The 16,333-nt window shown below is 36.1% G+C and overlaps 1 protein-coding gene across 1 annotated transcript; it reads right to left on the reverse strand.

Annotated features, from left to right (window-relative positions):
• Positions 1 to 5,687: 5,687 nt before the first annotated feature.
• LOC128677772 (collagen, type I, alpha 1a-like) lies at positions 5,688 to 9,124 on the reverse strand. Its single transcript, XM_053758857.2, has 3 exons — positions 9,022 to 9,124; positions 7,998 to 8,814; positions 5,688 to 7,481 (listed from the first exon to the last, which is right to left on the reverse strand). The coding sequence occupies exons 1-3, from the start codon at positions 9,028 to 9,030 to the stop codon at positions 5,884 to 5,886; spliced, it is 2,424 nt and encodes an 807-aa protein (XP_053614832.1). The 5' UTR covers positions 9,031 to 9,124; the 3' UTR covers positions 5,688 to 5,883.
• Positions 9,125 to 16,333: the final 7,209 nt, after the last annotated feature.

Genomic DNA, 16,333 nt, shown 5'->3' on the forward strand with positions numbered 1-16,333 from the left:
AATCATGTACAATATTTATACTGCTTCTTACTTGTAATCGATCTGCTTAGGTGTTCTGATTCAAAAGTCGTGGCTCGTTGTTGCTTAATCATAATATAATTCACGAAGATGGTCTCGTGTAATTGTCCTGGACGGCTTTATGGCATATGTGAACATTATTTGCAATAATGCTGAATGAAGCTATTTTTGTGGTCAAAATTTGTTTGCTTATCCGACTAGAAAAGAAGAATGCTAAAAAACAATGTTACAATAAAAAAAATTGTGGTCGAAAATATATAGTTTGCTTCCTATTTTGACTCGAATAGAAGAAGAATGCTGAAGTTAAGTATTTACTTTTTCAATTGTTGCATGCGAGTTTGTATCCAATCTGACTTATGTATGATAGCTGTCACTTGCGTCTAGGGAAAATATCTTAAAGAAACATGCACACCGGTGAAGAAAAACATCGTGAGAAAACATACAGATGTTCATTTAACAGCTATTGTATGAAATGTATGTGTGTTTCATTCCACATAATGAATACGATCATCATGAGAATTATGGCTTTAAGTGGCATAATCGAGAAAAATTATGTATAGATCCTGCCTATTTCCATTCGTTCCAGAATCAGGAAGAGGTTCAGAAAATAACTGCTGAGGAAAGGATAACCGCTCCGATTGGTATCTGGTCCAGAGAATATCCATCGCTATTCTATATAATGCAGAGAGAGATGTGGCGAGTGAGATGTGTGGTTTTGAACCGAATACTATCCGAGGTGGAATTTTTGGCTGAAAATAATTGATAAATTGTTTTGCTGTCTTCTGTGTATTGTTCTGTACAGTATATCAGTATATTTGTTATTCTTCATAGTCGTATTCCTCATGGCTGAGGGCCGTGGTTATTGCGTGGTATTAAACACACACAACAACTTTCTTGGCATTATTAATGAAGTGGTTTGCCATTGCCTTCTCCATTTCACACACAAATTAATAATCATTGATTGGTCAATTAACTTAATAATATTTATTATATGTCTGAAAAACCAAGTTTATTTGGTAGACAAATTTAAAAAACCCCGACTTTCAATATTCATATGGCTAAAACTTTTGAACGGCTGAACCGATTTTGATCAAACATAATCTAAGAACCACCACACACAAAGAGTTGCTATGAAATAAAAAAAACCGCATCCGAATCGGTTCACCCGTCGATGAGCTCCGGTGCTACGTACACAGACAGACAGATACACTTACCGGTCAAACTTATAACACCCCTCTTTTTGCGTCAGGGGTTAATAAGGTAAAATGATCTAGTTCTTGCTTCACTCTCGCATAATTTGCGAACCCATCACAAATCTAACTTCAATGTTCCATACAGTATGGACAGTTAATAGTTAATACTCAAATAATGTGCACACGACCTTGTCCAGCTTTGGCCTTCTGGGATAAACAAACTGGTTCGCTTCCGATGCTCTGATTGCTATTGATAGATGGCTCTGGTACCTATGTAAAGGTTAGAGGTTTTTTCTTGCATTCTTGTGCCTTATGAAATTCAGTCTCCAATGATATTAAGCCACTTTTAGCCCCAATGTTAGAAGGAGGGGAGTTATCGTGTATCTGTTGTATGTCTGTGACATCGTAGCAACCAAACGGCTGAACCGATTTTCATCCAGTTTAATAATAATAGTGAGATGAAAAAATTCTGGAATCGAGCGGGAATTCTAGATTATTTTTTAACTAATTGTTAAAAAGCATAAGTGAAACAAGTTATTTGATATTACCCTAAACTAAATGTAAATATTTGTTATATAAAAGCGCTTTATGTGCAACTAGTTTTTGCCTACGGCTTCGCGTACATTAATTTTCCGGTATTGAAAGGTATATATCCTTCTCCATACTTCAAATATGGAAAATTTCAAGAAGGTTGGTTGAGTAGATAGAGCGTGAAGAAGTAACAAACAAACAAACTTACTTTCGCATTAATAATATTAGTTATGACAGTTCCTATAGGATTAGGATTCTAGAAGACATAGAATTGTGAACAAATGTTGGTAAACCTAAATAAAAAAAATAAGAAACGCTTCGTGAATTATAAAAGTAAACATTTTTTAGAAATTTATAAAAAAGTGATGTGGCTTTTAAGTTATTTAACTGTAAATTTATCAGTATAGTTGAAATAAATACCTATATTGCACATAATATTAGATATGTACAATCTATTTTACATATAAGTTAAAATTAAAAACTAAAATAATAAATATACCTATATGAAATCATCAATATATGAATTGGTTAACACAGTTATAAATTCTTTCAACAGTTTTTGTATAACATTAGAGATTCATCGATCAAAAACAAATGCAACTTGGCACACGTTTACTTATCATTATTGACCTAGTGATGGCTACACTTAAATGGAAAAAGTTAATTTGTTTGATGTAATAACCGAATTTCAAAGCTATTTTCAATCATCATATTCATAAGTGTACGAAAAAATTGCTAAACAAATGCAAGTAAATAATAAATCCCTGATTTTAATGTTTATCTCAAAAATATATTATTATTTTTGAGATAAACATTAAAATCAGATGTAATTTGTTAGTCTATATAGACCTAGGGATTTAAACAAACTTACGTTATATAAGTTTGTTTAAATGCCTAGGACTACCAACTAAATAAAAGCTTACCTCGATAGTCCTATTCTATGACCGGAGCCACACGTCTGTCTCACTGCCATCGATCGATACCTACAGATCGATTATTTTATGTAAATTATTTTTGTGAATGAATTTTTGACAAATGACACTTCTTAGAAATAATAATCTACCTTTTCTCACGCACCGAAACCACTTGGTTTATGGACCATGGTCCACTTTATGATATGTTAAGCTTCTGCACTTCGCAAGGTCGTCGGCATCCCTAGTTGTCCCATTCGCACGCATATATCTATGATAACCTCAAGGCAGCACTTTATATTTGCTAGAGTCGTACGGAAACAACATCTTCTGACGACATTCTTTGCAATTTTTATGATTAGGTTGCACTCTAAAATCCCTATAAAAATGAAGTTTACAAACATTTATACCTTCAGTACTGCTTTCGATTAATCTTGATGAGTCAGTCTCCTCGGAATTCAGATGACAGTAAAATTATCAATCAAAAATGGAGTTGCAAGATTCCATCCTATACATAACAATCCTCATTCATATTACATACATTGCAAGATAAATAAATGTTTCTAAAAAGCTTTTAAATACAAATTTGAACGTAAATTTATTTACACTTTATATACCCGTGGCGTAATGTTCATCATGCCGGACGGCTGTACTGGAGGTACCGGGTTCAATCCCCGGTCAGGTCAAGATGGAAAATGACATTTTTCAGATTGACCTGGGTCTTGGATGTTTATATACCTACATTCTTGGCAATTTTTATGATTAGGTTGCACTCTGAAATCCCTATAAAAACCAAGCTCAGAAACATTTATACCTTCAGTACTTTCGATTAATCTTGATGAGTCAGTCTCCTCGGAATTCAGATGACAGTAAAATTAATAACATAATATACCGAGACAAATGTTACGATCGATGCGCCATTGACCACAAAATCAGTCAAGTAGCTCTCAATCGTGACATTACAACACAAGAGGTTCTTTCTTACACGTATTGAACATCTTGTCCGCGTCAATTTTAAATGTAATCAACATGACAGATGGAACGCCCACGATCGTAAAATTAAGAATTATATGATAATAGAAGTGACTTATCTTTCTGAACGAAATGGTCATTTTAAGTACAGAGGTTTAAAATCTTTTCGAATTATGAAGTTTAAAATGGTTGCATCTTTGAGGTAACAGGTGACCAAAAGGCTGACATAATATAAATCTTACCCAGAGAATAAACATTGCCATTAAACGTGGCAATGCTGTCAGCCTTTTGGGCACGCTACCTCAAGGCATTTTTGTAAATATAATGTATATACTTTTTACCCTTTTTAAATAGTTTATTATTTTTGTTTTCGATCCTAATACAATTGTAATTTAATGTAAAAATAAAATATTTTATTAAGATTGTTGTGATAAACAAAAATATCGTAAAAAAGAATGGTTACTATGTTTGAAAAGTTCTTGTTTCTTAAATTTTACCCGCAACTTTTTCTACATCACTCTGTCGGTTTACTGGTAGACAAAGCCCAGTTTTAAGTCCGCCATTTACATTTTTTGGAATAAAGTTATATAAATTAATAGTTTCTTCAGCTCAGCTCAGCTCAGCTTGGTCACAATAAAGACGCAGGTATCGTGGTACTTCTGTTTGCCTTAATATTACAAGCTCTACGTCTGCGATCTCGCGCGACGGGGCGCATAATGACAACTATATTTGTATAATAATTATTATAGTTTTGTTCCAACAAGCTCCGTATACTCGTATCTTCTTTGGTATGCAGTTGCATACATAATTTTTAAACGGTTTTTTAATTAGATTTGTAGGTTTCACGAGCATAGTTCACCATTCGGCATTGCTTATCACATTAAAGCATTTTCTTCCATACATGTATATACAAAATTTCAGCTCAATCGTTTATCTGCTTTAAAATTGAATTGCAAGATTCCATCCTATACATAACCATCCTCATTCATATTACATACATTGCAAGATAAATAAATGTTTCTAAAAAGCTTAAATACAAATTTGAACGTAAGTTTACACTTTATATACCCGTGGCGTAATGTTCATCATGCCGGACGGCTGTACTGGAGGTCCCGGGTTCAATCCCCGGTCAGGTCAAGATGGAAAAGGTTATTTTTCAGATTGACCTGAGTCTTGGATGTTTATCTATATACCTATGTATATGTTATAGAATATGGTATCGTTGAGTTAGTATCCCATAACACAAGTTTCGGACTTACTTTGGGCCTAACTCAATCATATATATATTATTCTTGAAATTTCGCATGCATAGAGTAAAGAAAAAGATCAAAATTTACGTTCGTTACGTTACGTACCTACATTTTGAAGATCAAAAGGTAGGTAGGTAGAACTCACGCAGGGGTTGAGTTGGGCAAAAAATAATATGCAATTTAATATTATTTATTTATTATTTAAAACCATCAATGGATCCAAAGCTGGTCAAACATTCCATTCCTTCCCATTTAGTCAGGTTCTGTGTTAAAAAAAACATGTTATTCAGTGTACAAACAAACCTAACCTTTTTTTAAACTAACCAAACTAAATGCCATATATAAACATCAGTAAATTGCTATGTTGATGACAGCTTCTAAGTTACGCCATCCAATGAATATGAACGCGTTTGTAATATATCCATCGGAGCTTAATAGCCTTAAGCTTTTGTAAAGCTTCGTCTGCCTAACCGTATCGTATCAACGCACGATCTCTCACATATATTTATTATGAATTTCGTCAGGAATACCTTAGGAAATTGTTTCAAAATAGGTATTTGTAACGATTACGGTTTACTGTTTCTGAGCTATGCCACAAGGCACGTTGTTATATTATAATAGTCTCTATGCTGTTGTGATATAGATGTTATGTTGCGTTGGATTTAGATTTCATATGTGTGAAATTATGATATCTTTAGTTAGTAAATTATGATTCGTTATTTTTCAGATAATGAATAGGAAAATCACCTGGTACATACATTTTATGTTGATGATAATAATAAAAAATATAATGTTTTACATTGTAAATAAATTAAACAATTGTTCTTTTAAAGATGCCTTTATTTACAATTTTTATCACATAGTGATTGTACGCTGCAAATCCTATACATAAAAGAATTATGTACAAAATAATTGTCAATTTTCAAATTTTTTTTTTTTACATTTTCGACTTGCTAATTTTGACTAACTAATTTTATAATACAGTTTATCGAATTGCTTTGGTATATATTAGTAAACGTAACCAGTTTCGGGGCTGAAACTTGGTGGTTGACGAGGTCCACCGAAGGTTGGCGCAGCCGGTCTGAAGGATGATTGGCTAGTCTGGGAGCCAGGGTGACTTGGAGTTCCAGACTGGTTGTATTGAGTGGCATCTGTCATAGCAGGTTGGCCAGCGCTGGACTGGCCAGGGGCTGATCCGAAAGAGCCCTGAATACGACCTCCTGCAGGTGTGGTTCCAACGACCCTAGATCCAGGCACAAGCGACTGGCTGACCAGAGCTGCAGCTGGACCTGTCGTAGGGCCAGTACCGAAGTTCGAGCCGGCTGGGGTTTGGCTGGCCGAAGATCCAGGTCTTGGGAAACCAGACTGAGCGGGCTGGTTGTATTGAGACGCAGGTAGCTGTTGGCCAGACTGTGGTCTGTTGCCACTGGGTCCTTGGCCAAACGGAGCACCCTGAGGACGGCCATATTGATATCCGTTTTCATTCTGGGCTTGTCCGAAATTTCCTTGTGGACGGCTTTGGGCCGAAGATTGGTCTTGACGGGGGAATGATCCAGGGAATCCGGTATTTCCGGAAGGAGTTGCAGCGTTCGGTGATCCAAACTGAGGACCTTGACTTCCACGTCCACCGTTAGGGGCACCGTATTGTTGAGTGGGTGCAGAAGGTGTGTTGGGGGTGCCGTATTGTTGGGAGGGGGAAGGAGGGTTATACTGCTGTGCAGTTTGAACTGGTCCACGGCTAGAAGTAGAAGGTGCACCGTATTGTTGAGAGGGGCCTTGGCTGGATCCACGTCCAGCATTGGAAGTTGAAGGAGCATTGTACGGGGATCCTTGAGGAGCCTGGCTAGAACCACGTCCTGATGCAATGGGAGCACCATATTGTGGAGATACTTGGTTAGATCCACCATTAGTAGGGGCACCATATTGTTGAGAAGGACGCTGAGAAGACCCAGTGGCAGATGGAGAAGGAGCGCCATATTGCTGTGAAGGACGACTTTGAGCAGAAGACTGGTCTTGACGTGAAGCGGTGAAAGATCCTGAAGATCCCTGAGGACGGTTGTATTCATAGCCATTGTTGTTTCCTTGGGAACTTTGAGATGGAGCAGAGAAAGGCCTAGAAGATCCAGTTGCGGCGGCATTTGGTTGAGATCCAAATTGCTGAAGACCTTGTCCAGAAGCCGTTGGGGCACCGAATTGAGAATTACCCTGAGGACCGCTTGGGCTCTGATTGAAGGAAGAAGCACCAGAAAATTGATTTCTTGGTCCAGATTGAGCTTTGTTGAAAGGTCCGGAACCGGCAACTGAGTTAGGAGCTCCATATTGTTGCGATGGACCCTGGGCGGGTGCTTGGGGTTGGTTATAAGAGGGAGATGATCCCTGAGGCTGGTTGTAAGATGGAGAAGATCCCTGAAGCTGGTTGTAAGAAGGAGAAGATCCCTGAGGCTGGTTATATGACTGCGCTGGTCCCTGAGGCTGGTTAGAAGAGTGCGCGGATCCCTGGGGCTGGTTGTAAGATGAAGAAGGACCCTGGCCTTGGTTGAAAGATGGAGAAGATCCAGAATACTGTTGAGGACTTCCAGAATCGTCTTCATCGGGATTGTAAGCACCTGAAATTATAAATAACTATATTGTATTGCGAGTTTATGATTGAATAATTAAAATCCTTTGATACGTGTTTTGGGTAGGTACCTACTCATGAAAATATGAAATTTAATATCGAAACTCGAACATGTATGCAAATATGATGCGTAAGAACGCCGTTTGGTCCAATTTTAAAGCAAAAAAGTTGACGTAAAATTAAAAGATCTCTTTAATGATAAACAAAAAACTTATTTTTACTACCTACCTATTTTTTAAACATTTATTTATCAGGTTAATTTCTATATATAGAAAAAAGCTTAGTCTTGTTATATGATGTAATAGACGTTATTTTCAGTGCTATTTAATACAGTTATATTACTTTGACCAACTAAGCTTGTATTTTAATTTCATTTACAAAAGCATAAGAAATATGAACTGTAAAATTGATGACACGATAATGCATTTATATACTTTCTTACAAATATACAAGAACTTGAGATTTTATTGTCTTTTCACTAAAGTTTATTAAAATGACAAATTACCTTCTTGAGTTCCAGCGGCTGCAGCTCTGGCATTCTCCTCGATAGACCTGAGGATCTCATCAGGAATAGGAGGAGAAGTAGGCAAATGGTCTCCACTAGGCTGATAACCGTTTTCGTCAGCGGTATACGTCACTTTATACACTTCACCATCATCACCGGTATAAGAGAAACCACCTTGGGCCTGAACACCATTCGTTGCCACTCCTGACTCTTCAGCAGAAATACCATTCGAAGTTTCGAAACTGTATGCGAAAGTATTGCCGTCATTTTCGTTTTCGTATCTTAAAATTTCGGCGTTTCTGTCAGCTGCAGCTTGAGGTCTTTCAGGCTGGGTTTGGGCTCCACCTTGATTGGATCCAAAACCTGAAGGTCCGAAGCCAGGGTTTGAATCACGACCAGACGCAGCTGATCCGTATTGATTTGATGGCCCGGCGGGTTGGTTGCCCTGACCAAAAGATTGTCCCAAACTGCTAGGTCCATTGAGTCCAGATTGAGATGATTGAGGATAAGATTGTCCTTGGCTGGAAGGCCTCGCTGTTCCAGAAAACGCTTGGGGGAATCTTCCAGATGCAGAAGACCCAAAAGTGGGTTGTCCAGATCCAGGTGATGGTGCATTTGGTGGGAATTGTCCTGAGCTAGAAGAACCGAAGCTAGGCGCTTGTCCAGGCATCTGGTTTGATCCAGGTCCAGTTGGTGATCCGAATGGAGTCGTCAGAGATCCAGGGCTGCCTCCAGCGGTTGCGGCGCTCGCTGGAGGAAGATAAGTCCTGTCCAACTTGGCTGCATAGCCACAAGCTAACACTGACAGGACTATGAACTGAAAAAGAAAAAGAATCTTTAAACAAATAGTCTTCATTTCCGAACTGGATCTTTTGATAATTGAAAACGAGGATAATTATTTTTGAGACATTATTGATGAAAATGTATCAAAAATTTTCAAATTTCTTTCTAAAAATTTTAAAAGAAACTTAATATATTTTGTTAATAAGTATATTAATTTATATATAATATTTTATTTATTTACCAGCTTCATATCTAAGCTGGTGTTAATGCAAAAGATGAGTACGGAATGCCTTATTGCACAAATGCATCCTATTTATATGAAACTTAAATCGTTCACATCGCCGTATCTTTCCGAATCGACTAACCTTTGGCCAGAGCTTTCCTTGTGTGAGTTGTTGACCGTTGACACGGACTTAGTGATTATACGTTTAGCTAGTAACTATTTATTGCGCGGTGCTAATTTTTCTAATAGACCGGCAAATAAATGGGCAAAATCAGCGTGCCCTTTAAAATTTTATTTCTTTACTTGTATTTTGGAATTTAGAAAAGTGTCGAACATCTAGTTAGAATCCACTGCAACAATTTCAATTAAATTTTATGCAATTTAGTAATAAATGTATATATTTAGATACAATTCAAGATCAACCAAAATACAATAATTATATTTTATTGTAAAATTTCAATAAATATATGGCATCTTTATTCATTTTAATGGCACTTACTTCCTTCACTTGTTTATATAGGTACTTACAAGACCCATAGTTCTTCTGAGCCGTCAATTAGTAAATACTAATTGACTCAGATGACAAGGCAGCAGTGAAGTTTGTTCCGTCGTTTCTTCTTCACCTGCGGTTTGGAAGTCGGCAGAAGATTTAATTTTAAGTAAATTTTTGACATCAATAGTGATGTACCTATATAATACAAAGTTGAATGTGTTAACTAAAGTCATACTTACTATGTTTATTATCCACTAAGTTCAAGTGAATCAGCCACAAATTGCTCAACGATCGGTTTTGCGTTACACTAATTATTTTGAACGGTTTTGTGTGGGTCAGGTTCACTACGATGCCTTTGGAGATCTGTATCGATGCTAAAAATCGATCGATGACCAAATCGGGTGAGCTTTGCAATGTTAGTCCTATTGTCTTATGATTGAGGCGATTTTAAGAAGTCATTGTTTTGTTTAGTGTGGCGAGCTGAAAATTTTATACACACAAAGTTGTAAACTTGTACTTACTATACTTATTGTGATATGTGTCATAACTAAATACTTATTAGATATGTACCTTTATAAAATGTGTAATTATTGATACTTTATTGTCGTACTAAAATTTTGTAAATTATATTTACTTGACATTTACCATCTATTGAATACAGTTAGTAAAACTTGACAAACTATAATCTTTTAGTAGTATAGAAACCTAAATGAGTCAGAACGATCGTAATTTATAGGCGTGTAGCTCTAGAATAGAACCAACTCAGTATTCTTCTGTAGCTTTGGCAGTGTATAGGCAAATTTAATTTTCAAATGCGGTTGACGTCAGACAGGTGGCATACTAATCAGATCAGAGAACAGTTGTTACTAATTTCTCAGTAAATAACTTCTCTGCGCATGCCTACTGGAAGGTGCTTAAGTGTACCAAGACCTCAAAATATAAACAAATCAATAAGAATTTAACACCCATAGAAAAATAATATATAATAACAATATCCACTAAGCTACTCTTTGGATGTGAATGTCCCAATTTTATGTCCGAACAAGCGACCCGGCCTGGCTTCACATGAGGCGGAAAATAAATTGTCTCAACAACAGTGAATAGTGCATGAAAATCCAGTGGGTGTTTTAAAAGAAGATGCTTAGAAATAGACGCACAGAGCGAATTTTTTTTATACTATGTAGTGATAAACGATTAAATAAACTATTTCTACTCATTATACGAATAGTATTATAGAAGTTTACAGAAGTATATCCGCAAAGTTCTTCGTGAGAAAGTGTGCAAAATTTTTCCCCCGACACATAGTTTACTCCAAGCCCAACCCGGCCCAATATAAAATTTTAATCACAAATCCAACTAATATTATAATTGCGAAAGTAATTTGTTTGTTACTTCGTTTATTATGTCTTCACGCGTTATCTACTCAACCAATCTTCTTGAAATCAAAATCAAAATCAAATCATTTATTCAGAAATTAGGCCTTCACAGGGACTTTTTCACGTCATACTTTAAATTAAATTATGTTTACCAAATACCAATGCTACAAACTACTAGCATTTCGGAACGACCACTGCTGAGAAGAAATGCCGAAAGAAACTCATTCAAACAGTGTCAACGCGAAACTCAACCACAATAGAGGGAACCTCCTGACCCGGTCCAATGTATGCGAAATTTATCATCATCGTGGACCGGGTCGGGAGGTTCCCTGGAGATGTATAATGTATAAGAGTATGGAAAAGGACCTTTCAACCCGGAAAACAACTAATATATATATATATATATATATATATATATATATATATATATATATATATATATATTAGTTGTTTTCCGTTATATATATATATATATATATATTAGTTGCTCCCGTAGGATTTGCGAAAAACCTATATTCTAAGTGGTGAAAATATAAAAACACTAGATGGCGCTGTGTGTTTCAAAGTGGTGCTAAATTCTAATAAACTTTCCTATAAAAATACTACACCCTATTCATCTCGCACTGAGACAAAAGGTAAACAAAAAAGAAACGAGGATTTAACAAAAGCCAAACATTTAAGTAAGCGACATGACTCCATAAAACAACAACAACAAATTTAACATTAACAGAAAGTAAGAACAAAATTGTTCCCGAGGTCATTTAAGCGGGTGAAGCCATTAGTTAAATATATAAAATCAAATTTACCTAACATAGACGGAACCCAATTTCTTAGGCTTGTTTCACACTTGCCTACCTTTCTATGTGAGTGTGATATGGGTGATATAGTCCGTCGATGAGAACTCAGGTCACACGGAACACGACTTCGTGATTTACTAGATGTGCAATTTTTTTTACCACGATGACTACATTACCGCCTCTGTCTCATAGTTAATTAGTGTGTTTGATTGACATAATTTGATTTAGACTATTTGCTTTAGTAACTTTAGGTTGGTATGTTCTTAGTCTATGTCAATTTAGATCTAGGTAGACCTATCAGAATTTTTGACCAAATCCTACCGGAATCGCGTACTTTTAGGATAATTACTTACCCTACGCAAATAAAAACATCAATATCCACAAAAATTTACCCAATCCTAATCGTAGTTTGTATGTTTAAGCAACAAACTTTCACCTTGAAATAAAATGTATAAATCATTTTATTTTATTGCCATTACATTTAGTATTATAAAAATAAATAAAATAAAAATAAAATAAAACAGCCTTTTATTCAGATCCCTTACCAGTAATATTATAACTACATGAACATTTTAACTTATACACAACTGATTACCCTAGTATTTAATAATAATAAATAATAATAAATAAATATATTAGGACAAATCACACAGATTGAGCGAGCCCCAAAGTAAGTTCGAGACTTGTGTTATGGGATACTAACTCAACGATACTATATTTTATAACAAATACATAAATAGATAAACATCCAAGACTCAGGCCAATCAGAAAAAGATCATTTTCCATCATGACCCGACCGGGGATCGAACCCAGGACCTCTCGGTTCAGTGGCAAGAACCTTACCACTGCGCCACCGAGGTCGTCAAAATACTATTTAGTATTTTGTTATTATAATTTTTGTAGATCCGTTTGCCAATCGGCAAAGGCCTTCTCCAATCTTATCCATTCCCGCCTGTCGATAGCCAATATTTAACCCTTGGAGGGTTTTATTAAACATTTAGTATTACAATACTTTAACTTATTCTAAGATTTTTATTTTAGTTTTATAAATACATTTTGTAATACATAAGAATGTCTCAGCTTCTGTTATCCACAACAAATTATTATTTGTTGTGGATAACGCTGACTTTCAGTAACCTCTGTTAGACGCGAGGAAGCTAAATACTCAGACCCTCGCTTTTGATAGACTATAGATAATCTTCATATTCCTCATGGCTAAAGGGCGTGGTCATTACGTGGAATGAAACATACACAACAACTTTCTTGACTATTAATGGAGTGGTTTGCCATTGCCTTCTCCATTTCACACACAAGTTAATAATCAACCAGTGTGCAGGTTTCCTCACGATGTTTTCCTTCACCGGAAGCAAGTGGTGGTCGATGAAAACTACTATACATAAGTCAGATTGGTATACAAACTCATGTGACAGTAGGATTCGAACCTGGGATCTTTCGATCCACAGGTGGGCGTCTTAACCATTACACCACCACCGCCTCCATATAAATAATATCGATAATTCATTTTACTCGTGAGAAACCATCTCTCTGTCATCTTTGCATGTTCCCGATTGGATTGGGGGCTGTGACGCCGTGAAGCCCGGGGGTCAGCATAAAAATAACCTTAAAATATTGAAAATTCGTGTGTGATTTTATGACCGGGCGTCTGCCAACCATCCTTAAGAATGCTTGTTATCTGTCTAGGGGCCTAGGTACGCCTAGGAAGCTAATAGGTAAAAATACCCATCCGTGGATGTCGCACGAGGCGAGTAAGGGAAAGGAAGGAACATTTAGTCGCCTCGTACGACATCTCATCGTCAGAATATATCGAGTGGAATGAGAAACCATAAAAACATGAATCATTAAAAGGCTGTGTCCCAGCATATTAAAATGGTTGATGACTTCATAGATACGGAACCCTCGAAATTGCCAAATACTTAATCAGAATTATAAAAACAATTTGAAGAATTACACAATTATATTGATCATGCCTTAATAGATCGTATGCGAAATCAAGTAGCCAGTCATAAATCAATTTTTTTTTTCTAACCAAGTAATCAAATGATGTGAACATATCTTGATTTACTGACTTGCCAAAAAAACAAAGGTAAGCACAATTACTATAATCGGTTTAATCGATTTAAATGACCAATCGATTAAAGGTGAAGAGAGATTTATGATTGTTGGGTGATTCCATGTATTTTTTTATGTGATATCCAGTTTAAAATATAATTATGTACATACTTATGTGTGAATGCGTAAAGTGTGGCACAAAAATACTTTTTTTTAATTTTCGCTAATTATCAAAGTTTTGTTAGACAAAAAATAACCCCGACTTTCAATATTAATTTGCTACAACTTTTGAACGGCTGAACCGATATTGATCAAACATATCTAAAAACCACTGCATAAACATTAAAAATTAACTATCAATTAAAAAAAAAATGACAATAATATTGTGTTGGTGGCGCTAGGGTTCGGGTAGCGCCATAAGACAGAAAAGCTTATTTTATCATTTGTTTAAACGCTTTAAATATATATTTAAAACTCGGCTTGCATTTTACGGAATACATATATTAGAAATAAACTAATGATATTAATATTCCCAAAATATAATTCCCTTAGAATAAGATATACTGATTCTGATCTTATTCTAAGGGAATTGTAGCTCGGCTGGTATACATAAATAAAAGTATAATTTACGTATCATGATCTCTCTGTCTCTCTCTCTTTCTGTGAATTGGCTGATTTAAACAAATGATATGATTCAAGACGCCTAAAGGCATCTGACATGACTCTTACGACCGTCTACTGACGTAAACGTGGCAATCAGTCGCATACACATTGGTGATTTTAAACTGTCAACCAGTGTGCAAGTTTCTTCACGACGTTTTCCTTCACCGGAAACAATTGGTGCACTATGTAAACTAATACATTACTCTTGTGCCACGATCAGGATTCGAACCAGAGACATTTCGTTCACAGGCGGACCGTCTTAAACACTGCACCACCACCGCTTCAAACCATGGTTCCGTACCCTAAAGGGTATTGTACAAAGACCTCATCAAAATTAATCACGATTTTGATCGAGTGCATTATGCCTGCCATTGCCGACATTATTAACGTAATAATTGAAAATTATAAAACAAATTAATAATTTAATAGACTATTTATTTTTCAAGGCTATTTAATTTTATGTAGTGATTGTAGTTTACAAGCTTTTATTAATCTTGTGATGTCAGTTACTGGTTTAGGTCGTCGTCGAGATCGTATGATATTGATCGTATGATTTTCTGTCTAGTGTTTCGATTCTGTAAGAGACGTCAAAAAAACTGTCAGATATCAAAAAGACTCTGTAAAACTCACTCGAACACTAGCGCTACACTTGCGGGCGCGTCGGCGACTTGAACTAAACTCACGCCGGAATTTTGACAAATATGTATGGGATGACGTGCACATTTGCATTCTGTAAGAAAAAAGTCAAAACAACTCCTGGCGGGATTCGACGTGAGTTTTTTGAAAGATCCACTAGCGCTACCCAAGTGATTGCGGGGCGAAATGGACGATAGACGTTTAGTGTTCTCTTTAGCACAGTCAAAAGCACATCAAGTTACCATGTATGAACCTTTATAACGAGGTAATAGCAGCGAGTTTGGATAGCTTGATGTGCTGTTGACTGTACATAAAGCACTAAGATTTCCAGAAAAATGTTTCGTTAATTTTTATCCCATTCTCGCGTAACCCGGAGTAAGCACAAAAATTAACCTAAACAAAAATTAATATTTGCCTGAATTATCCATCGTCTTTGGGAATTATATTGTTGCCTGTCGAATCGAAGAACATCCTCGACAGAATATGGAGTGGTATTATACAAAGGTCACACGCCATGAACGTGTATACTTAACTCCAATTGAAATGACACTATTTCTTGTACCCTTGTCTTTTCTCTTCTTTTTTAACCCCCGATGCAAAAAGAGGGGTGTTATAAGTATGACCGTTAAGCGTGCCTGTCTGTCTGTGGCACCGTAGCTCAACGAAGGGTGAACCGATTTGGATGCGGATGTTTTTTATTTTATTTGATCTGTTCTTAAAGTCAATTTATCTTAAAGTATATATCGCTAGTGTTACTAACTCGACTTTGTCCTATGAAATATAGATTGCAGAACACATTGTCACAATCCTCTAGGCATAACCTTTTCATAAATGTTGATATCAAATGCTTCTTCCTAAATAAGATGGTTATCGACACAGTCATAACCTTATTCGTGACTATTTACAAATATCTGTCTTTCGTTATAATAATATGATCTATATTAGAATATACGTACATCCTACTCTCCTATCTTACTAATATTATAATTGCGAATGTTTATGAGGATGTGTGTATGTGTCTTTGTTACTCTTTCACACAAAATCTACAGGATGTATTGTTATGAAATTTGGTACACGGGTAGAATAAAACCTGGATTAACACATAGGCTACCTTTAATCTCGAAAATCTGGGCCGGGTCGTGAGGTTCCCTCTATTATGGTTGAGCTACGCGATGGCTGTCCCATGCTTCAACTCGTTAACGGGTGCTGCCAGAGGGAACTGGTCATCTCGTTGCTCATATACATATGTTAATTCATCTATATATATATATATATATTATAATCAGCACTCGGAT

The sequence above is a fragment of the Plodia interpunctella genome, chromosome 18, assembly GCF_027563975.2.
Source record: "Plodia interpunctella isolate USDA-ARS_2022_Savannah chromosome 18, ilPloInte3.2, whole genome shotgun sequence".
NCBI classification, from domain to species: Eukaryota; Metazoa; Arthropoda; class Insecta; order Lepidoptera; family Pyralidae; genus Plodia; species Plodia interpunctella.

Excerpts from the sequence above, each read along its gene's own strand:
- LOC128677772 (XM_053758857.2), bottom strand. Across the intron at positions 7,482-7,997 it reads AGCCGCTGGAACTCAAGAAG|GTGCTTACAATCCCGATGAA; the intron begins GTAATTTGTCAT and ends TTATAATTTCAG.